Raw genomic sequence first — 25,291 nt, forward strand, 5'->3', positions numbered from 1 at the left:
TCCTTGGGGTCATCAGGTAAGTCTCCTTGCTCTTAGAAGTAACTCTGACAGACCAATTATTTATAAAAATGGATTAACTGCCAAATAAAAGTAATTAAAACTTACTATGGGAATCCAAGACTCACTTTTTGGATGATTCTAAGCAGCCAAATTACTGGCACGGCTGCATTCATGACAAATTCACGCACATTTATTCTGTGTTTAACACTGCCTTTTACTTAAGTATCGTCATTTTTCTCCCCTGTGCTTGTATATACCTCTCTTCTCCCAGTACAGTTAAAATTTAGATTCCCTCTCAGCTATTTATATTGCTAATCTAATCAAGACAGTCTTTTCTAGCTTTCTTCTATAAGCTGTTTCTCCATTGCTCAATCATCTTAAGTAGTTTTCAAGTTCAGTTTCTTCATTTTAAATTCGTTTCTAAAAAATGTATTAAGTATTTTAGATAATGTCTTAGATCTGCATTATTCATAGACGTAAGAATTACCTACTGCAATTATTCTACTGATAGACTGTACAATTACATTTGTGTGTTTTATGCTATACTGGATCTGGGTAGGATGGAGTTTATTTTCTTGTGACCAAAAATTAAGGCACCAATATAGTAACAAATGTTGAAACAGTGTTTCAAGGTCTCTTCTACATTTTCACTCCATCCACAGAGCAAGCAGGTCAAGGATGTGCTAGAGGTATTCGTGGTGGCTTTGCAGTCCCTAATGACTTCTTAAATATTACTAATCCTTCAGGTTTCTCAATCAATCTGACATCCTGGATCTTAACAGCAAAAACTTCCTATTTAATATATTAATTTCTAAATGTATTAATTAACACTATAAAGGCTATCCCCGATGAAATACAAATGATATTTGTTGACATTCAATTTGTGTTTTTTATTCTATGACCTCAATAATTTGAGGTTTATGAGAGTGAAACAACATTTTCTTAGGAGTCTCAGGAGAAACACAGGAGAAGCTTGGTGATAAGAGACAAAACTGCAGATTATAGACAAGTTAACTTGATAAACTCAATGTACACGCTATGCTTTGAAATGCAATAGAGCTAATTTTGTTTTTTTTAAATCTACACTTTTTTTTTTTTTAATGAATTATTAATGTTAAATGTGTAAACAACAGGCAACTCAGTTGAGCCCAGTCTCCCTAGAACAGTTATTTTCCAGGACCAGGAAAGGAAGAACATGCTCATTTAGAAAGCCTTAAGGGAACAGGAGCAGGGACACAAGCAGGTGCACTGAAGGATGAAAGGGAAAACAGCAGCCCACTACATTTGCTAGAAAAGCATCATTTAGTGAAGACTAGATCAGCTAATAGCCACAAAATCATGGATCTGCACAGGGAATTCAAAGAAAATAATCAAGCACTAAGGTCATCCGTGTGGTACATCCATACATTGTTTGAGGTTTCCCTGTTTGTCTGCTAATGCTGCTTCAAAAAAATATTGCTCTCCTCCTGCTGTAAGGAATCTAAAGAGATGTTAAGAAGCTGTATGACAAATTTCCTTCTCTCTGGCTGAGAAATTTTGGCCTTAATGATCAAATGACATCAGGAGTAGGTCTGATCTACAGACAAGTAAATGGTTTGAAAAAAGAATGATGAGACTTAATGGATAGTTTAAACTATATAAATTGTCTCAAGCTCAAAAGCCAGTATCAAGAGATTTCCTTTTGAAAGAGAAACTTGATAAAGAGAAAAATTAAAAGGTACTATTACCAAAAAGTCTTTTTGAAAGACAGTTTTACAGCTCTATGTAAACGTATACAAAAGTAGAACAAAAACAAAACACTACATTCAAGTGAAGCAATTGTAGCTGATATCTAGAGAACTCTACACTGTTCTTACTTTTGAATTCTTATATTTTAACATCATGACTACATGTGCAATATGCTATGAACAAAACTTGCCGCTGTTCACATACCTGAACAAAGGTTTCAGTCAGCTTCTCTTCATTAACCTCTAAGATGATATTTTTTATTTCTTCATAAGGCATACGTAGAGAACCCAAAAATATTGCTGAAAGTCAGAAAGAAATAATTAGAATTGAAAGACCAAAAAGCTAGATGCAAGGACGCAAATTTAAATTCCAGCAACTCGAAAACAATCAAATTAACATAAAATGAAAGTTTCCTTTATAAAACATTACGTGAAACACATTAATTCTATCTATATTATAAATCTTTTTTCTAAGAAATGAAATTGTGATAAGAGTTATATGTTTTAGCAGTCACAGTTGCTCCTGAGTGGTGTTATTACCTGCCAAAATAAAGTCCCAGTTTTAAGAATAGCAATATTTTTGTATTAGAATCAAAATATACTTGTTCAGCCATTAGAAGATTTCAGTGTCCATATGTTTATCTAACTATTTTCAATGACTAGAATTAGTAATTTGTCGAATAATCACTTACTATTCTTTTTTTAAAAAATCCTTATCGTAAAAGAAGCAAAACAACCTAAGCGCTTATAAAAGAGGCTATATGTATTGTACACACTTCAATAAAGGATTTCTCAAAGTAATTTGATCTCACGCTCTTCTAACATCTCAGCAGAGCCCTGTTGTAAAAACAGGAAAAAATCCCTAACAGACAGATTAACATACTGTTTCTCCATGAAGCACTGTATATTCCACCCAACTACTATGGTAAACTCCCATGCAACCACATTTTCAGTCCCTGGTTTGAATTTTTATATCACTCATGTCATAGCACATTTTCTGCTTAGAAAATTTTATTCATGATTATGGTAATGAACAACACACAGATTTGGTTTTATATACTTTTTTTATATACTTGCTCTGTCACAAATGTACATGAGCTAGTGACATTTTATGATATATCTCATTCAAATAAAAGTGTACTGCCCTTAAAAATAAGAAGGTAAAGAGGTGAGGCTATTTTCCTTAAAAACAGTATTATTTATTCCTAATTTATCTTATTTGGCAATATTCTCTTTAGGAGTCCAGCTGCCACCGTGCTCTTTCAGCACTGCACTAAGCAAAACGTTATCAGAGCTGTGGGCTGAGAGGTAACCTAAATCCTACCAATGCTGACTTCCCTGAATCAGTGACTGTAATTTAATTATATTGCCTGTCTAAAGCAATTACAGAAAGAATCAACATTCTCAGTACAAAGACAATATAATTCATTAACATTTAAGTCTACAATGTTTGCTTTTTTTTGTTACATTTAGACTTTCCGAAGTTGTATAACGCATTTAAATCATACATATATGAAACTTTCCTAAGCTAAAAAGATAGAAATTGGCTCACATTGCATATTTTTAGAAAAATATTATAGATGTAAACAAAGGAAGATTTAAGAATAGCCTTGTAGACAAGATAATTACATATTCACCTGAAATATCTGACATCACTTACATAAGTTCTGTGAAGTTTTTCCATCCAAAACTCTTAATACTTTGTTCTTTTTCTTTGACTGTTCTATTTTCTTTTCTTCTTGCTTTTCTACTGCCTTTTTAGCTGTAAAAAAACAGTATTTATCAAATATTACAACTCTTAAAAGACTAATAGCAACTTAGACAGCAAACCATAATCGTACATTTATAAGAATCAGCTCAAAAGTGAATTCTTCGCCTAGATGTACCGTAAAATATATGAAGAAGCAAATAACATCTATTTATAAGAAGCAAAATAAAAATATTACTAAAACAATGCCGTTTTTGTGTGTGCACTATCAAGTTGTTCATTATTTTAATCCACACATTCTGCAATCTTGAGCTCCAGTTTATTGCAAACACCTTTATAAACACATTGAATAAGTACTACCCCAAAGCACATGAGTGCCCTCTGTTGAAACACAAATACCATTTGAAGTTCTTCATTCAATAAAATAAAGTATTTCACACTTACCACACTATAGATCTGCACAGGTAGGTTTTAACTATTAATTGTCATTGATTAGTCTATTAGTCAACCTTGGGCATTTTCATACCAGCATAAGCTAATCTAGTCCAAGACCATTTCCTCATCCCCAGTCATCTCTAAAAAGCCTAAGGCAGAAAAAGCTAAAAAGAAATGACAACTCTACAACAATGCACTGTGTGCTCTACCCTTTCTCCTACTATTGTTTTGCATGTACATATGACCAACTCAACTTATACTTGAACAAGGACAGAGCTACACAAAGTTTTTTTCCAATTTCATCCACAGACAATACTTGAAACACTCACCAGCGCTGACCTGATAACTATAACGTGCTGCAGTTCAAAATCCTTAAGTGACCCTCCATGAACTAACCAAATATTTATTACTACTTTTTCCCCTCAGTTAAACAAATAGGTATTCAAAAGCCAGAAATAAAATAAAAATCAGTTTAAAAACAAGTTTTCCCATGATAATGCAATAAACATTATGAGCTCTGTTATGTGAACAGAAACTACTGAAAAGCATGAACTTGAGTCTGCTGTGACAGTTAGAGAAATGACTTAAGAAAATAAGTGACCTATTCATAGCTTCATCTGTTTAAGAATGCAACCTTCCGGATCTCCATGAATAATGAAGTCTTTAAGTAAACATGGTGAAGAACACATCGCCACTAATTCAGTCATTGACTACTCCTGTCATGTCGGTTGTGAACAGAAGATGACATACTTGCTCCGTAATTAGCTAAAAGAAAATAGTCAAAGGCAGAATTCATCTCTTCATTCTTGAAATACTGCAAGGCTAGCCAAAATGTTCGGTATTCAATAAGCAAAACCAAGGGACTAAAATACTCATGTTACCACGTGATACTTCACATACACCTGACCAGAAATAGCTAGAGAAACATATCTGTGAGAAAGAATTTAATGACAAGGACGTTACATGAGCCCAATAAGTAACCCAATGGATAAAAACTGGGTTGGACAGGGTCAGTTTTTAAATCATAGGGTAGGGGTTTATTTATTTGTTTGTTTAAGAGACCCATATAAAATGAGCTGACACAGAATTCTTAACAGTACTCATCAAATAATTCATTTTCAAATCTCTCTCTCAACTGTTATCAGACTGCAGTCCTCAAGGGGTTGTGAAACTAGTAGCCACAGTTAGAACACACAACTCCAGATCTTCAACAATTCTATAATAAACAGCTATTTTTATGTGCATCAGCCTGAAGGGCCGTTAACACAATCACTTATAAATCACCCATTATATAAAAACTATATCTAGGTTAGATTAAATCTTTTCCATTTGGAAAAGACTAAAGATTATTTCCAAAGGTTCTAATCTTTTCAAGCATGTGACTAAGAACTTGTAGTTTCCTTTATGCTAAGTCACAATAAAACAAGGAGAAATACCTAAATCAATGCTTACTTGACTGCAAAATTGCAACTCAACATCAACACCGATCTTACCATCTTAAGACTTACAAGAGACAGAAAATTACTAGAAATTCTTCTACATGAAGAGTGCAAATGAGATGACTTATGCTGGAAAGTACATAAAATATCAGAGTGCTAACAAAAGCCACACCTTCCCCATTCTTTCATAGTTCCTCTTTCTCCCGCAGATCATTCAGTCCATTTTAGCAGTGGCTTAACTGCAGCACAACCATGAATTACAGAAATGAAAAAAATAACTGAATAAAATAACGCTACTTGATAAGTTTTAAAATCAAAATACTACAGCTGGCCAATCTCCCAAACCTTTGCAAGAATTCCTTTCACTATGAGATCCAGCCAAAGGTAGAGCTGAATAAGGATTTTATGGACTGTACCTGAAGCTTTACTCCAAAGGCTCCATCCTCATTTAAAATCTCTGTTGAAATTGACAGCAACTTCTAAGTACTCTGCAAAAAATTTGTCTCTCCATTTTTAAGCATGCTAACAGCTTTTTGCTACTTTAATGTCAAGTTTGATCCAACAGCCTTACAAATTCAAGGCTCACCTCTTTTTCTTCCAAGAATACATTAACCAAACTTATGTCAGAGCTTGCCTGCTTTATCAGCTATGAAATGATGGCAGGATCTTTTACATACACGATTAACACTATCCAGATCCTTTTTAGCAGGCCACTATCTCCTTCACCAATTCTCAGTAAGAGCCCAGAAGTATTCTGGCATTCTGTGAAGGAGGCCTACATATCAGCACAGCAGGGTTCAGACTCCAAAAGGCCTGTCAAATAGTCCTTATTTCAGATCACAATCTGACAGTGCAAAGTATTTCTTTTCTTTTTAAATATCCTGCTCTACATCTCTATCTCATCATGAAATTAATTCCTTTTCACAGATATTTATGCAGGTGAACATGCAGATTTCTCTGCAGATGTAATATACACAAATGGGTGCACACGCAGGTGTGGACTTGAATTTTGTTTCGAAGAAAGAAAATGATGGTTGCATATAAAACCAATTCTCCCTTCAGACTGGAAGATTATTATTTTTCTCTCAAATTATCATTAACAATCAATCATAAAAGTGACAAAACACGTACTAATGCACACATATTTTACACTGGTTACACCTATACCATGTTTTGGTTGGTTTCATTTTACCATCTAGCTGAAGCTGAGAGGAGAGAGAAAGAGAGCCAATACAGTCAAGCAGAAAGGAAGTAGGGTAATTTAAACACGGGCAGATGTTTCATGTCCTTGGAGACATGAAAATACGGATCTAAACTATCATGTTGTGTAAACCGCACTGTTTTTTACATTCAGAAATTAGTTCTTCTGTGTTATTAAACAAATTTGTTTATCAGCATTAGAAGGAAAAAGCTGATGCAACATGCTGAAAGGGGTTGTTTTCTGTTGCTCCTGTATTATGCAATCAAACCATGTGCACCTTAAGTGGTTACCTTTGGTGATACCTTCATCTGGGACCTAATATAATGCCACAAAAAGGTCACTATTTGTCTCATGTTCATTTGAGACAGTCTTCATCAGTTCCAGATGCCCGTGTAGGGTCTAAACAAAAATGACACTAAATAGTGTAATATGAATCCAAAATACTTTATGCTAGACTAATGATAACCATGACAAAGAATGTACACAAAGATGTTGAAATACTTCAGAGACTTAATTAAAAAAAATAACAAAAAAAACTTACTGCCAGCACTTCTGTACCAAAAAAGCAAGCACACATGGCTCCAAAATTATTGTTCTACACCTGTTCATTAATTTATCTACTGAATATCATTATGTGATGACATTTTCAGAAACTTCATAGAACTTCACTTAATGCTTATAGAGCTGTTAAATCATTTAATTCCACATTGAAGTTTTCAGTTTGTGTTAACCCTCTACTTTATTATTTATTGATTAGCTTAACAATAAAAATCCTTATTCATGAATATGGTTAGGATCAAAATTAAAGCGAAAATGGAATTAGTGTTTAACATTTTATTGTCACGTTGTATCTTCTCAGTCTATATTTTTGTATTTGCATTATCAGAATAGTCACATTTTTTCATAAAAATAACATTCTGAAAAGAAGCACTATGTACTAAAGAAAAAAAAGGAGGGGAAGCAAAGATGTAGTTGATGTAAGCGGACTTCAGTCTGTCAGAACCTGAGCTGTAATTTTCTCTATTTTCTCTTAAGTCTGTCCTCACAGTGAACAAAAGCCCATTTATTGCCATGGGAAATGAAAGACTAAGTTCATCTTATTTCCATCTGGTAGATGGCTTACCAGCTGCATTTACTGGCATTAGACAGCAAAGGTAAATACACAAAAGAAATTATTTCTTACTCTTTTTACCAGGAAAAAAACAACAAAGCTAACAGGTTCAAGAATATGGAGAAAAAATAACTGCCAGAACAGTTTTTAAGGGCTATATTTCTCTCTCACTTTTTCTCTCCTTCTCTCTCACTCAGTATACACACAAAATGAAAGATATATGTAGATACAGAAATAAATTATATAGAGAGATCTATAAAATACAGGAGTATCTTCAACAACTAAAGCTATTTATTACACTGAGATATTTGTTCTGGGAAAAATAAAAACAATCCCATGAAATAATGTGGAAGAAAACTGTAATAAAGAGTTGGGAATGCCAAGTAAATGGGTATCCAATATGTTCTGAAAGCCACAGAAAGGTAACTGAATTTTACTAGAACTTCCTTGAACTTGACTAAATTGATGAGCATGGAAAACTGTTGATAAGTTTATACTTTCAACAACATCACCAAAGACATGGTATTTGCAGAGGTACTCAAGAACAGGAGTAAACTAGACAAACATTTCAGTTGGGAGGGGCCTTCAGGGTCCATCCAGTTCAACCTTTATTGCTTCAGGGCTAAAAGTTAAAGCATATTATTGATGCATTATCCAAACAACTGTTGAACTTTAGCAGACACGGGGCACCAAACATTTCCCTAGAAAGCCTGCTCAAGTGTTTGACCACCCTCACGAGGAAGACATTTTTCTTAAATGTCCTTTCTAAGCTCTCAGTTGCACAACACTGTGCATTCCTGCACATCCTATCAGCAGTTCCCAGGAAGAACAGATTAGTACCTTCCTGCACGCATCCTCAAGAAGTTGCAGAGAGCCACAAAGCCTGCTCTTAGTCTCTATTCCTCCAAACTATACAACCCCCATCCTGAGCCCATCCTCACAGGACATGCCTTCCAACCCTTTAATTAATTTTGCTACCATCCTCTGGATCCTTTCAAGGACCTTAACACCCATTTTATATTGTGAAATCCCAAACTGCACACAATATTCAGAGTGTTGTAAATGTATCGGGATAATCTCCTCTTTTGACCGGCTGGCTGTGTTGTGTGTAATGTACTGCACAATGCAGTTTGCCTTCCTGTCAGTGCACACTGCTGGCTCTTGTTGAGCCTGCTGTCAACAAAAGTCAAAGCTGATGAAAGTCAAAGAAAGGTAGAGAGAAAGGAAAGCTGTACATAATGTAATCTCAAACTTGCACTTATTCTCTCCCCCCACTGATACACCAGCAATAAATCCCTCAATTTTCTCACCACACAATTTCTTCAATCAAACAGAAGCACAGCAAGTACCCATGGCCTGGTTAGCACAGCTGGCTCAGACTGTGAACTTGCAACAGCCACTTGTTTCAAGTTGAGTAGACAAAATACAACCATTGCTTTTGTACAAAAAACAGCAGGAACTCTGAAAAGTTTCTGTGTGTTCAAGTAAGCAAAGCTAGATCATAAGTGCAAATATGTCTAGAATGGGTGAAAGGTCAGACAAAGGCAATAGCAAATCGGAAAACAACAGTGCAAGTTGAAGAGAGCAGTCACCAAGGAGATAATCTTATCCAATACTGTAACTGATGGAACTTAAGAGTACTTCATGGCTCACACATAAAAGACTCTGGGAGATGCCAGGGCCCTGCTTTTGGATAGTGCTCAGCACAGCTGAAACCACAACTCTTCTCCTGGACTGCATCACCTCCCCTGCAGAATGTGTTAAGTACAATGTCACACATTCATACGCGTAATTGCATTTACTGTGATTAAAGCAGTTTGGTACCCAAAAATATTTGGTTCCAACATGGTCATTCAGACTGAAAATGTCACAAACCATTTTCCTGTACATCCAGAGATGAATACAGGAGCATTAACAGATGCTGGCCACACCCCTTTGTCAATCAGATCAGCAGCTGTGTGGTTTCATGTTTATTCCCAATGCCACCTGGCATTTTCCAGTTCACCTAAAATCACTCAGTTATCAATTCCTCAAGTAAAATTAATTAAGCACTCCTGCTGTCACTCTGTCCTTTTTGCAATCAGAATAATCAAATAGCTAATGCAGCATTAAAAAAGAAACAAAACAGTAAACAATTTTATTACAAATAAAGCAAGCAATTGATCTGAAAGTAGTTCTTAGTTTGAGATCACAAGATAAAAAAGCAGCAGGGGGAAGAAACATGGAACATCTCTTGACATCTCATATAGTTTTTGCCTAATTAATGTAATCAAGCCGGAGGAAGTGACATCAACCTAACGTATTCTGCTCCAAGGAAGAGAAAACTCCTGACTTAGTTTTATAAATAAGCTCTGTTAAAAGAACAGCAAGGGTACTGTATTCTTATTTACACTTCTAGAACAAGTGACTGCTATTGCATTTCTCCATCTCATTTAAGGAATATGTTAAATATTTTTGTTCTATTAACATTGCCCTAAAATGGTTGCAAATAGCCTAATTTTCAGCTGCCATTTGACAAACTGCATCAGTAACTCATGCAGTTAAGTTACATAGTTAAAGCATACTTTAATAAACATTTTGTACTGGAGTTGCTTCCAGCCTTCTATCAACACATGCCTGGAGGACTGAATAAATAGCAACAATTAAGCAAACACAAATGGTCACAAATACATGCAAGTATTCATCCTGAGCATTAGAAATCAAACAGCAGGCAAACTGACTGAACTGAAAATATCCTCAGTGGGCTTACTTAACTGTGTTGTACCATGTGTTGTAGGAAGCTGAACTAAAAGCTAGCAGCCTTTTCCATTAACTCTTTTATCACATTATCTCCATAATTATTTCTATGGCACAAAGACCCAGAATTCTCCACGCTATTTCTCCCTTTGCCACTGCCCATATTTCAACATCCACTACAAAAACAAAAAAGATGGCTTCCTCTAAGAGTAGCCATTTAGTCTCAATGCGTGTTACCAGTTAAGATTAGCCAATGCATTTTAACTGTAACGTGGCAAGTTTTCACGTGAGTCACAGAAAATATCTGTCCAAGTATCTAAAACACAGCCTAAAAAGGCAGCTTTAATTCACATAGTCACATGTCTGATCATTTACCCTTCTCTTAGATATGAGGTTATCATCACTGAACCACCAGATATAATAGTGTCCAGCATTTTCCAGACCAAAGAATAATTAAAGTAAAATAAAACACTGAAGAACTATCACATTTCATCAAGATTTTCATAAACTGAATTGCAGTTATTATTAGAGCAAAAATATTTAAATGGAAAGTTCAGCCACTGTTCCTCTTACCTAGGCTTATAAAAGGCATATCTTTTCCAATGAAGACATGGATGTGAATTTCATATTCCATATGAGTTTTAGAAATAATGAAGTTAAAAAATCCAAAGATCCAAAAATCTTATTATACAACCAAGTTACACTTTGGTGTTTAATTGCACCAAGTAAAGCTTTACAATAAATAAAGCAGGTGGCTCCCCCCCCCCCCCCCCCACACACACACTGCACTATTAATTTCCTGTTTAATTGCTAGAAATCATATTTCCAAATGCATATATCAAATATCCTCCCCTTTAAAATGATACTTCTATCTAGTTTTAAAATAAATTCACATAAAAAACTGTTTCACTAGTATATATTTAAATCTCCAATCCCTACATCTGCTTATCATCTTAAGATTTTCTGTAGTTAAGCATAACATGGTACAACCTGATTCCAGTCTGACTTAAACAGTAAACTTATGGGGCACTACCCTTCTGTTGACTTGAGAAATATGAGAACTTTGATTTCATGATTCCTAAAAAGAACTTCATTCTCCCACTAATTTCAAGTTGAAAAGGAAAAAAAGAAAAAGTTACTGTGCCTGAAAAAAATAGGTATTATTAATAAAAGTGGTAATTAGGTGAAATTTACAGTTGTATTAAAAATATCAATAGGAAAATCTTAAAAGGGATACTTCCAAAGTATATATTCATAGGGGAAAGATTATATTAGAATCATTGAACTGCTCAGTTTGGAAATGACCTTAAAGATCATTGAGCCCAACCACAACCTAACACATACTACCCTAACAGCCCTCCACTAAACCATGGCCCTGAGCAGGGACATATTAAAAACAACAGGAGAAATATCTTCCATAAGAAGAACAGAAATATTAGAAGCTGAGAAGTTCTCAACCACCCACTAAAATAAAAACACCAGGCTTAACTGGCCTGAAGACAGTTCTCTATAGCTGCCTTCTAAAAGATGTGACCTGAAAGATTTCTTCGAGTCCCAGTATTTCAAAGAGTATTCAAAACACCCACACACTCAGTAAACATACATGCAATGATTACCTGCCTTCAAGAGGTAAAAGATAAATTACTTCCACAGTAAAGGATTACTCTCAGGGGACCCAATGTCATCTGAAATCTGGAAAGAACTCTCTAACTCCAGTGTGGTGTTAGAAAGCAGCATTCCTTTATTCCTCACAATATGTACCAGGTGACTTGACAAAACAAGCATGCACTCTCAGAGTTCAAGTTCTACATTTAGACAGCTAAGACACACACATGTTTTACACTGGCATACCTATTCAGTCTTTCACTCATTAGTTTATGTTGATATATGGTAATATCCCTCTGGGCATGCACTGATCCATCAAAGGTAGTCATACAATTTCTTCCTTTCTCCCTATTTTCCCCATCATCAGCTTCATCAGAGACTTTTTGCTGACCTCTAGCTGATTTTCCCTAATTTGGCAAACTTCCACTGCTTGTTGGGCCATAATAAGCAATGTCCAAAACAATATATGTGAAATCTGAGGACAGAGTCCTTGTACTTTGAACCTGCAGAGATACAAGTAGTCTATCATGACTCCAGTGAAGCAGAAGGCTGTTCAAACAGCAAGCAAAGCTGAAATAAATGTCTTACAAGTAACACTCATTGACTCCTTTTGCTAAACTTAATACATTGGTCCTTAATCTAATAATAATGATCCCTATCACTAAACCAACCTACATCACCAAAAAAAAGCAGATTAAGATAGTCATATCACACACAACTCTCAACCATACTAATAGGCTTCACTATTCCCCTGAGCACATTTAAATCCTATGCACAATGAATCTGTATTTTATTTTAAATTTAAGACTCAATTTATGCTTTGCTTACCTTCATTTACTAAAAAGGTAACGTTTTAGGACGAATTATAAAAATGTTTTAATCACAAAAGCAAAAAATTTTTAGAAAACCTCCAAATTCCCTCCACAAGAACTACAGTCCAGAACACTCCAGAGACTTTCACATCAGTTTATGAAAATCAGCCACTTTATCATATTTATATCATTCTTTTAGAAAGCCTAAGTCACACATTCCTTTTTCTCCCACCTCCCCACACTGGGAAATTTTTATTAGTTTGAAAAAAAACTATATTCTTACTTTAAAACACTTCATTGCTTCAGATTCCATAAGTGTTGTTTAATTTCATCTTTACATCCTTGAGGGATCATTGACAAGTAATTCAATAACTCAACAAAATTAACTTTTTATCTGCGTATGTATCTACTATTTTAAATTTCTCAACAAATTTAGAATGTTAATAGCATGATTGTTCACTCAATGCTTTAGAAAGTTTTTTTTTTTTTTTTTTAAATGTATCTATCTCCAAAGAGCCTTAATTCATTTAGATAATGGATCTATCTCAGTCTATGTATACATAGCAGACATTTTTCCAATGAAAGATATTCCATTCAAAGCACCTCTTGATAATATTACAGCTTCAATAGCGAACAATCAAACACAAGTTGTGATCTCAAAAGTAGATGAGGACCTTTTAGGAGGTGGGTCAGCAAAAAAGATTGATCAGTTTTTGTAAAGTTAACATGGAGTTGTAGGGAAAAAGTACGGTTTTCACTGGTTGGCTTTTCAAAATATTTAAACAGAACTAGTCCATGAACACCCAGCTTCATGGCTGAACTTCAGCTGAAGAACCAGTGTTACAACGCTCAGCTCATAGCTGGTAAATCTGCTTGGCTCATGGCGGTGACTGTGTTGAAAAATAGCATTTTATAGCTAAGAATTCACACTAACAAATATTTTTATTGTGCTCTTTGCAACTGTTGAAGTTTCTGTGGAAATAAATAGGAGGCATTACTTTCGGAGCACTATGTCCTTGCACAGGGAAAGACTAATCACACTTGAGAAAAATTTCCATAGATAGTTTTTCCTTAAACAAGTTGTTAATACCATCTCAAAAACAACATGGAATAGTCTATTTAATCACATTCTGAGTGCATAGCATCAAATTACATACTTTTTTTCCTATTATCTGACTTTCTTCCCTATGTAAAAAACGAAATTGAAATGAAAAAAAATCTTAAATAGTGTCTTAATCTTTTTCCTGCTTTGACATTAGAGAAACCATTCTTTCATGCCATTTTTTTTTTTTTTAACCAATTCATACAGAATAAATTTAATTCCAGGAATACATATAGATTTTTATTTGAAAACAAACACTTTAAAGATTCTTTGATTCAGCTCAACTTCTGAATTTTTTTTTCTTTGAATTCATAGAAAAAAAAGATACTCTGTAAGAGCATTATAGATCAAGACTACTTCATGAATGTATTCATATTTCATGTTAATTAGTCCTTGTACACAATTCCTTTCCCTGGTGTGCTTAGTACATGTGTCTCTGTCCTCAACTGCTCATTAAACGTGCTATAGTTCATTTGAGCTCTGCATCACTGAGACTGAAATAGACATTTCAGAACACATAACCTGCCTTTCCTCCTCTGCTGTGCTTTATAAAACCACTGCAAACAGAAGCTTTATTTCCCTCAGAAAAACAAGGCATATGGCAATATGTTCTTGATACACACTAGCTGAGTCACCATACAGAAGACTGGAATTCCAAATGTCTTGAATATACGTTTGTCAGTAACACACACTGTGTAGAAATCCTAACTGTTCTCTAATGGGGATTTCTGAGATCATAAATATAGGAAAAATACAAAACAAAACATGTATTTCACCGTCTCCTCTCTTTTCTCTTGACATATTTTTTTAACAGGCAAAATTGAATCTTCTCCATCGCTCCTCAGTACTTCCACTTTTACTTCCTGGGCACCTCAGTCTGACACATTCATAAGATCTGAATGTTGCCACCCAAACATTGAGATAGCACAACTAAAACACCACCACCACTACATCATTAAAAGTGAGATTATTATTATTATTTTAGGTCTCATTTTGGCTCATTTGGCTATTTCTACACAAATATCTTCCACATTTTTAGCACCCAAAACATCGCTGCACAAATACACCAGAACACCCACACCCAGTTTTCTGAAAAATCAGCTCCTTTCCAAAAATCAGATTTTCGTGAAGAAAATACAGAGGGGAGATCATTAGTTTGTTATGCATTTACAGTCACCAAGTGATTTCCAAACATTACTGGATGTGAACCAATAAATGCCTAAAATTATTCAAGCAGCCTAGCTGTATTTTACACAGAAGGATTCAGATTAAAAAATTATTATGCACCCGGAAACAAGAAAGCAGTCCTCCATGAATCTGACTGCTGAATCTTGTTGAGAAAACTACTAATTTCAATTTATTGTACAGCAAAGCAGCAGTTTTAGTTCTTCACTATTTTAATAAAAGTCTTCAAAACCAGCTTCTGTTCAACAGGTTTCTTAACCAAAAGATGGTCTTACAGGAAGCACATATATACAAGACATCCTCTACAATCTGAATTCCATTTTATCTACAACATCAAATATGAAGGACTGAAGCTGGCAAATATTTTCTCCTAATTGGAAACTTTCAGTTGCTGCAGCCGCTTCAGAGTGCTCCTCTCTTTTCAGTAAGAGAGGCATCCATACAACAAAAGTGGGTGTCCCTGAACATCTACCATTTGCATAGTGGCTTCCTCATTCTAAAGAATTCACATGTGCTAAAACAGAAGTAATTCTTAGGAGGTGGCCTCATCTATGATTTTCCTGAGCAATATCCCAGCTGCAGTAAAACTACATACATCATTCTTACGCCAATCTGAAAACCATGCTTCTCTGCTCATATATAAAAACTTGCTTAGAAAATAAACACCTGTCAGGCAGTAAACATTACATTTTAGTACCTAATAGTGTGCCCCGGTGGCGCAGTGGTAGGAATGCCAGTGTTGCAACACCGGAGGCCCGGGTTTGAATCCCCCTGTGGTGCAAGTGGTAGAAGTGCCGCTCTGCTACACAGGAGGCTCGAATCCCGGGAGTTGGACCCGATGATCTCTAAGGTCCCTTCCAACCTGCACGATACTGTGATACTGTGATAATACAAAACTGAACCTCCTGTACACAAATCATGTAGGTTTGCTTGGTTCTAATGTGTTTTGTTTTCTTTATTTCCTCCTCTCATCCTTTTTCTTCTTAATATTTAAGGAAAGACTCATTATCACTATCTGTTTCACAGTGCTCAATGCAGTTTAGAGGCAGGAAATGTTTCATTGGTTTTCACAGCCAATCTTTTTTTTCTTCAGAAACACTGTTACACAATTACTTTTAAGATCAGTTAAGAATGATCCCCTTCCTTGCAAATAACAAAATAAAAATAAATCACCAAAAATCCATTTTTATATAAATGTATATGAAATAGTAACATTACAGACATCAGTTCACCGAGTCAAAAGAAACTATTCCATCTCCTATTTGACAGTGGTAATGGGATAAGTCACTGAAAAGAGAAAAACAAAGAATGGCAAACCACTCTCTTGTTTTTACTTCATAATGCTTGAACTTATTGTTGACAAAAAATAAATCAAACACGTTCAAAGATGAAAACAAATCAGACTACTTCTATATGAAGCTCAGATATCAATCTGCTGACATAAACAGTCAGCCACATTAAATTCCTTTAAAACACAGAAGTACTTGGTTGCCTACACCACAAAGCGTTATTTTCCTTTGCTTTGAATTCAGATTTCTGAAAATGTGAGGGTAATAAAAGAATGAAAAAGATATGCTGAATTAACCAGTAGAGCAAGGGAGCCACCTGCAGTTTGGAATTCAGAAGCAAATTCAATGAGTTAAACTCTTTTTTCTTTCACCAAGATAGTGCCTATAGTGGAGCTAGCACAACATAACTGCATTTAATACTGTTTTTTGTACTGAACTGGGTCTAGTATTCCTACAGTTATAAATAGAGAGCTGTGCTACAGGAGTTTTGTACAAAACTTAACTTTTACAAGCTTTAAATGAATTAAGTGAATTTGATATGGGTTTCTTAATATACACAGGTTTCTATGAAAATAATGCCTCCATATTTATCACCATGGAAACTGCAACCGATACAAAGAACTTAACAACACTAATATTTGATCAAGCAAATTCTCAGCTACAGAAGACTTTTTCAACACAGTCACTACCATGAGCCATGGGCTTTCACCAGCAATGAGCAAGAGCCTGCATACTGACTCCATACAAATCTGTACCAGCAGTGGTGATTCACTTCCTTTTTTCCTCCCTCTTCTCACTATCTGATAGATGCGTGAACAGGAAAAGAACAAGAGGTAGTACAGAAATAAAGAATGCAGAGAACTGTGCATTAAGCTACTGCTTAATAATCAGCTATATAATTGGCAACAATAAGATTTTATGACTTTTTCCTGATCACCATTTTAAAACTGAGCCACAGAAGTTTTAGAAATTGCCTTCAGATGTAGATACCACAGCTAGGACTTCAGTATTAGGAATTTAAATTTTCATGTACTAATTGCCAAAACAATAACATATCAAAATAATATATTGAAATATAAAAAATATAAACCTAAATGTTTTGTTCAATAATATTTGGCATACAAGTTTTGTTTTTTTTTATTTTTCCTTGTCCCTTCTCAATCAGATTCCACGTAGAAAGTACAAACTCAGGTATTAAAACCTGACTTCAATCTTCAAAACATGCATCAAAATTGTTGTTGAATTATATTTTAAGTCTCATCATAAAGAAGCAACGGAATTCTGATCAACGAGTTTTCCCTTGAGATAAGTTGTATTGGATAATGAATTCTGTACTGGAACAATCCCAGTAGTTACAGACTATTATGTACTAATTACTACCTTTACAGATCTACTGTACACATAATTAATTTCTTCAGAGTACTACTATCATTCTTGACTGGCAAAATACACAACCTAAATTACAAGAGCCAGAAATTAACATGATCCTTTAGGGAGAAGGCATTAACTTGCTTTGTAGCGTTTTGCAATTAGACTATCAATCAAACAGTGAAAAGTGATTTTGATAGCAGCAGGCCAGATACATTGGATACTGCCACATTATAACAAAGTTATTTGTGCCATAACATTTTGATCATTCATTTCTACTTAACAGAAGACACAATTATGTGCCTTTGATACGCAGAACACTGAACACCAACATACAGCCTTTGAGATCATATTTCACAGCCATCATGCTGCTGTTGATAGTGCTCTCAAGTAGGTAGCTGACTATATAGTTTGATATCACTTAAGGACATAAAAAGTAAAACCAACCAATTTCTTTTCTAGTCAAACAGCATAACAACTTGCTTACATGATTTGAAAGATTCGCTATTGTTCTGTTATTGGCAGGAACCAATGTTCTTGCTTATATTTAAAAAGTAGAATGAAGATTAGCAGCAAAATATAAAACTGCTTAACACTATTTAATCCAGCTAATAATGATAGTGCATTAAGTTTATATCACTTCCTCTTTATACTCATTTCTACTACTCTATAAATTTCTGGATGATACAGTTTCACAATTAACCAAGTCAAAAGGAAAAAGTAACTAGCTGGAACGTAATACTATCTGTAACCTTATCCTTTGCGCAGCCACACAAGGAAACACGTATATGGTTGCCCCACTTCTTAATATTACTCAGCTTTTAAAACAAGAGGCATCCATGCATTTCCAAAGATATCTGATCTGAAATATCATTTATTTGTCAAAATGGTCCATGAGGCTGTAATCACCATTTCTATCTCTACATCTGGAAGGACAACTACAAGCTCAAAACATTCATGTAAGATCTTCAAAGAAAATCTGAAACCCTGGAGTCCATTCATCCTAGAAACCCTTAATGGGTATTCAGATTCTTAATTTCTTTTGAAGAAAACAGAAGCAAATCCTTCAAGATTGTACTAAAACCTTAATTATTAGATATCAACTCAGTTCGAAGGCCAAGATCTCAAAATCTTTTTAGATCCTACAGAGAATACTTCTTAGCACTTCCCCTGTTTTCATAGTCACGCTCAATAACTTATTTTATAGACTGAATACTACAGTTTCAGTGTTAGCAGTAATTTAAACCTTTCTAAAACACACATGATACATCTATATTAAATATCTAATGTTGCAACAGCAAATAAAGAAGCAACCCCATACTTATTGTTTAAATATAGTTAGATCAATATTCTGTTTTCAAATAAAATAGTTTTTACTAGTCAAGGATCACTGTCTTTTACTTCAGTTTTTACTCACTCTCATGGAATACAATGTAAACACTAAGCCATCAGAATAAGATTTTTTTTTTGAAGACTGTTATTCTTCTCCCACTTCGCATGTATTTGCTTATATATTGACTGCTCTCTAAAGGATATAAAATGCATCTCTATTTCTTTACTGCTCCTGCAATATACTGAGAAACCACACCAAAAAAAACAGGACTAACAAAGAAAAAAAAAAATCCATGTTAGATTATGCTTTAATATTTTGGTAACGAATAAGCCTGGTGATCAAAGGCAAAGGGTAAGGGACCACTTCTCTTTCCCCCCAGTTTTCTAACTGTGCAACTAGGTCAACATCAACTTCCTCACAAATGAAACTGAAAACTACGTCAAAATTTTAAGAAGGGTTTTATTTTCCCCCAGCATTTCTAATGAAGAAGCTTTTTCAGGAATTCAGAAAAAATTTCTTCACATTGCTGATGAAAGAATTCAGCTCAAGGCAGAATCCTGTCACTTGCATTAAGAAGGCCTTCAATCTATCGTAAATATTATCTGCTATCATGGGATCTTCTCCATGATGGGTTACTAGGTTTGCCATCACAAAAAAAACAGCAATGAACTCCACATTACTTTAACCTTATGGCAAAGCTATGTAGCCTTTTAACATGCGATGAACCTGAAGTATTTTTTAATTCATCTATAGGCATTTGCAATTAGCAGAAAAGCTATTTAGCTGACATAATGAATGATATCACTTGTACTTGATGAAAGCTCCAGCAGTTTTTATTTTCACTTTACTGTTCTCCCCAGTAGTTAAACAAAGCCTCTCCACATGGCAGTCCAGTAAAAATCTGTAAAATATCTGACACTTTCCTAAGGTATTGTGCAAAGTTTAAAGTATTCACTCACACATTCATTCTACAGAAAACTTATTTAGACATTGATCACCAAAGCCAGTAATAGTATAATTTATCTTAAATAGTACATAGCTTTCAGGGAAGGTGATGCTTAGATTATTTAAATAGTATAATAATACTATATAATAAATAATATTTAAATAAAAAGCATTTAAATATTAATTTAAGGCCAATATTTCAAGAAGAATTTTTCTTAAATGAAAACTCCATACAGTATTCCACATTACAAAAAAAAAAAAAAAAAAAGCAAATGCAAAGAGTAAAACTTATGTCTCCAAGATATGACACAGGCAGATATTAAGTTTATCCAGTTTGCACTTAAAGCCCACCAAGACAATAGTTCATAGCTGCAAAGTCTCAAACTAGTGTAACTGATCAGTAAATACCTATGGAGATAAAACACTTCAAGGAGACAGCTGTGCAAAAGCTACATGCTCTTGAGAGTTGAGGGAGAATGGAATGATTGACCAAAAGCTTTGCAATAAATTCTGAACCTAACTCCAAAAGAAGGAACAAGAGTGTAGTTTCTGCTGTAGACAGATAGCTCCTTCACCTGATACGATCAATCAGTTCTTAACTGATCATTCCCAAGTTAAACCAACAGAATACAACAAAAATACAACCCCAAATATACATGAAAACTTTCAAAAGAATAATGGTTTCAATACAGTTGGTGTCACAGAATTAAGAACACTTTAGTTATTTAAGGGAATATTTTAATTGATAAATTTTATGTCTTTGTTTTAGTTGTACAGAATTTTGATTTACCACAGCAATATGTGTACATTCATTTTAGACATTAAACCATCCCAAAATGGAAAGCAAAAAAGAACCTGGTAAGATTATAGGATATGAATTTAGATTAAGATTTAATTTGAAGATTCACATCTGTCTGCAACATATGATGCAGATTTGAGACATACTATTGCATATCACTGCTACTATCCAAGACCACAGCGTGAGATGCAATTCCTGTAATAGATGGCTATTGCTAAAATATACACTGCACATCACCTTCCTGCTTTAAAGCATTTTATGGTTCTATAACATTGTACAAAGAATAAATATGCCACCCTTGCACAGCTTTAACTCATGACATAACTTTATAAGCATGAGGCGAATTAGAAGAAAGTACCTTTCATTTGCGTTCCAAAGGTGACTGCCAATCTTGCAAATAGTTCTGGGCTTTCAAATTTGTTTTCTTCAGCTTTTACCCAAAAGCTGTTTTCAGCTATCTTGTACGGCTCGATCTGAAAGAAAAAACATCACTTACAGAGTTAATAATTATCACTTTTAATGGCAAAATTAAAGGCAGCTCTAAAAAGTTTCTAAGAAAGTTGGACTGAATTGAGTTTAGGGATGTATTATGCATTATGATTTCTTAAAGAAGCTTCCTAAACAGAAGGAAGTGATACAAAATGCCCCCAATCCACACAACTTTTGGACACAATCTTTGATTGAACAAGTTCCCCAAACTGGCTTGAAGCACATTGCTCAAGTTTGTATTTATATCTTAAGATTTATTTATTTATTTTTAATGAAGTATGCTTAAATATAAACACATTAGACTGTGCAGGTTCACATTCAGCAAAAGACAATGGTGCCCAAACGTTTCACTCGAGCAGTGTCATAGCTCCTCCCAGTGGCCATAACCCTGCCCAAGCAGGAAACTAGTCAGAAAACAGCTAACATTCCAGATAAATACTTACGGAAGTATCATTACAAGACAGACACCAATATTCTTTAAACATACAACTATTAGATATAACCAATCTAGTAGGTTTCTAAATGAGATGCTCCTAGATAACTACTTGTTGCAAACTACTCTGAAACTCTTCTTAAAAAGGTTTTGCACCTAGGTATGCAAATTTATGCTAAGTTACAATTCAGTTTCCACTACTCCTAATAGAATGGTACTTTCCCATCTGAGTCATAAGATTTACACTCTGCTTTAATACTAACAAAACTAAAAACATTCAGCAGAAGGGAAATCCAGTGAGCATTCACTCACTGATCATACTCCATGGATCCCACAGCAGCCACAGGTACGTCTGCTCAGCCTTGAAAAAAGACTTAGAGGGGGACCTTACTAACGTTCAAGTGTGGGAAACAAAGGGACAACAGCCAACCTCTTTGCAGTCTGTGTGGACAGGGCAAGAGGAAATAGCCATAAACTGAAGCACAGATAGCTCCACGCCAATATGCAGACGAACTTATTCATGGTAAGGGTGGGTGATGGAGCACTGGAACAGGCTACAGTGAGAGGTCATGAAGTCTCCTTCTCTGGAAATGCTCAATGGGCATGAAGGCCTCTAGAGGCCCCTTCCAGCACCTACAATTCTGTAATTCTGTATCATGAAAATAGGTTTGTGAGGACATGGCCAAAACAGAAAAAAATGTTTACCTATCACTGTGTATGTCCCCTAAGTCTACTGTGCATTATCTGAAACCCCACATGTAAAGAAATAATCTTCACATAGACTGCAATGAATTCTTTTGAAAAAGAATTATGTCAGAATAAAATTAGCTTCTGTCCATCATTAAACAGAAAATTCTGCCAAGAAATAGCTCATTAAAAACTCAAAATAAATTGGGAGGGACGTCAACTTCACAGCTCTAATAGAGCAATAACCTACAAGTTAAATGTTAAAACTGCATGTTGCTAAATGAAGTAAAAATTTGGATAGCTTATTTTATTTGAAAAAAGTTAAAAGATGAAAGTGACAGATAGCACTGCACTACTGAATACAAAAACCCCCAGTGTCTACAGTAACACATGTTTAAGTAATACTGTTGCTTTTACTACCTTCTGATAAGCACTGCATTAAGTGTAAGCATTTACCTTTCTCAGAGAAAAGGTAATTATCTTAAAAACAGATTCATGAAAAATACCATTAAGATGTGCTTTGTAGTATAACTACCATTGACAGGAAAGACAAAGAAAATTAAAAACACCTTTAAAACTTTTCAAACAAGGTTGTCACTTGAACAAAAGAACAAGAACAAAATAGTGCTTAATTTCCTAATTAGATGCCTTCATCTATAGTTTATTACTGTATTTATTCAAAGAACTAATATCAAAATATTACTACATATGAAAACATTTTCCTAGCAGAATGTTTTAGTAGCTTAAGTCTGTATAGTCATTAATATGGAAAATATAAAATTTTTTGTTTGCTTGTTTTACAAGGAACAATTCTTTCTCCAGTGTCTTCTCACTATTTTTTGGGGAGGAAAGTCATATTCTTACATTTCATGCAAGGCTTTTAAAAGGAAATAAAAAACAAATCCACAATCGCTTGCCAGCACAGCAGTTTCGCTCAGACTTTTTTTTTTTCCCCCCCCAATAGCATGTTCCTAGAAAGAATAACCAGAGAACTGTCGAGTTGAAACAACATCAAACTTAAAATTACAGGCTCTGAAAGCCTGGTCAACTTTCAATATTTAAGCAATAAGATCATTTACTGTATATACAAAATTCATCTTAAGGATCCCACGGATTACTTATCCCCGAGCATAATAATAATAAATTCCGAACTCTGCTTTGCATTGTCTTTTAAAATTCCATATATACATTCCTACCAAGTTTTATTTTATTTATTTTATCATTGCATTTTATTCCAAGTGACTCAAGTAAATTCCCTAAATTCGTTTCCTATTGCAACATTTTTTTCTCATGACTTAGCAATATCTGCTTCAATTATGCACACACAGCTGTAGTCATCCCTTAATTCTAGACTCTTCCATCAACTGCCAGATTGTCAAGGTTCATAAACAAAGAATTCCCAACAGTTCTCCACTCAGCTGTCAACTCCAAAATTCCTAAACCCCAGAAACACTCCAACCTACTCAACCTCTTGAAAGTAGTAGTAACACGATTAAGTACATGTTAAGTGACTATTTGATAAACCTACTTTGAACAAGACATTTTTAACTTCTGAAGTGCTTGCCCAAGAAGGCAGTTAAAAGTTACATCTGCAGATATGCACATCATAACTGACCCAGTATTACTCAAACATTTTAACAGCTGATAGCTAACCATATTCTCTGAACACAAGATGTTGTGGGCTCTTGGCAGGATAAAATCCTTGCAAGTTTTCCCCATAATGTAAGGTATCCCTGAAAACCAAAAGTCATAAGTGATTAATAAGTATTTTGGATAAAGGATGAAGAGAATTCCCCAAGTATCACGAATACTACCAACAATCTATTATAAACCCTACCATATTACCTTCTACCTCAAAAGTCACTTTTTAATTAATGGGAGAAAAACAAACATAGTAATACCTTGGACCAGTTGATTCTCTTCATAGATACTTCCACATTGTACTTTTTCTTCTCCTTCATTCCATGTGGTAATGCTGGCATCACTGGAACAGGAGCAAACGGATAACTTCCAAGAGATGGTGCTATTGGAGGCCCACCAGGTGGTGGAGGTGGAGGTACTGCTCCACCACCAGGCAGCGGAGGCGGAGGTGGAACTGAGGACCCACCGGGCAGCGGAGGTGGAGGAGGAACTGAGGACCCACCAGGCAGTGGAGGTGGTGGAGGAATTGAGGACCCACCAGGCAGTGGAGGCGGAGGAGGAATTGAGGACACACCAGGCAGTGGAGGAGGTGGTGGCGGCAGCGTTGCTGCAAGTCCACCCGGCAGCGGAGGCGGAGGAGGAATTATGGGCCCACCAGGCAGTGGAGGTGGAGGAGGAATTACGGACCCACCAGGCAACGGAGGCATTACAGACCCCACCAAGGCAACCCTCGGGGCGGAGGAATCCGGAATTACGGACCCACCAGCAACGGAGGCGGAGGAGGAATTACGGACCCACCAGGCAGCGGAGGCGGAGGAGGAATTACAGACCCAGCAGACACTGGTAGTGGTGGTGGTGGCAAGGTAATCCCCCCACTGGATACAGGAGGCGGTGGAGGTGGCACTGTTCTACCAGGTAGCAGAGATGCTGTAGAAGGTGGCACATTCACACTTGCAGGAGGATCCTGAAATTTAACAGAGCAATTTGCTTTTCATCTGAGGAGGGAAAGAGTTTTAATATGAATTTGAAGCAACTATGCTGATGTTTCATCTCAAAAATTTTACGTAATACATTGAACTCATGGATTTTCATGCTCCTTCACTACACAATTATTAACTGATTCTAGTTTAATGGAAGTAATGGTTAGGGATAAATCTGAGTGCACCTAAAAATTTCAACTGCATTAACAATAGTATAGTTGGCTTAATAACTGATTTGGCAAAAAACAAACAAACAAACAAAAAAA

The 25,291-nt window shown here is 35.3% G+C and overlaps 1 protein-coding gene across 1 annotated transcript in view; it reads right to left on the bottom strand.

The window, feature by feature from the left end:
• DIAPH2 (diaphanous related formin 2) overlaps window positions 1-25,291 on the bottom strand; it is a 153,218-nt gene that overhangs the window by 89,060 nt on the left and 38,867 nt on the right. The window contains 5 exon segments of the mRNA XM_032443965.1: window positions 1,933-2,027; window positions 3,388-3,489; window positions 21,154-21,268; window positions 24,306-24,811; window positions 24,814-25,009. Of these exon segments, the coding sequence (XP_032299856.1) occupies window positions 1,933-2,027; window positions 3,388-3,489; window positions 21,154-21,268; window positions 24,306-24,811; window positions 24,814-25,009 (1,014 nt within the window).

This window comes from Coturnix japonica, chromosome 4, assembly GCF_001577835.2.
Source record: "Coturnix japonica isolate 7356 chromosome 4, Coturnix japonica 2.1, whole genome shotgun sequence".
NCBI classification, from domain to species: Eukaryota; Metazoa; Chordata; class Aves; order Galliformes; family Phasianidae; genus Coturnix; species Coturnix japonica.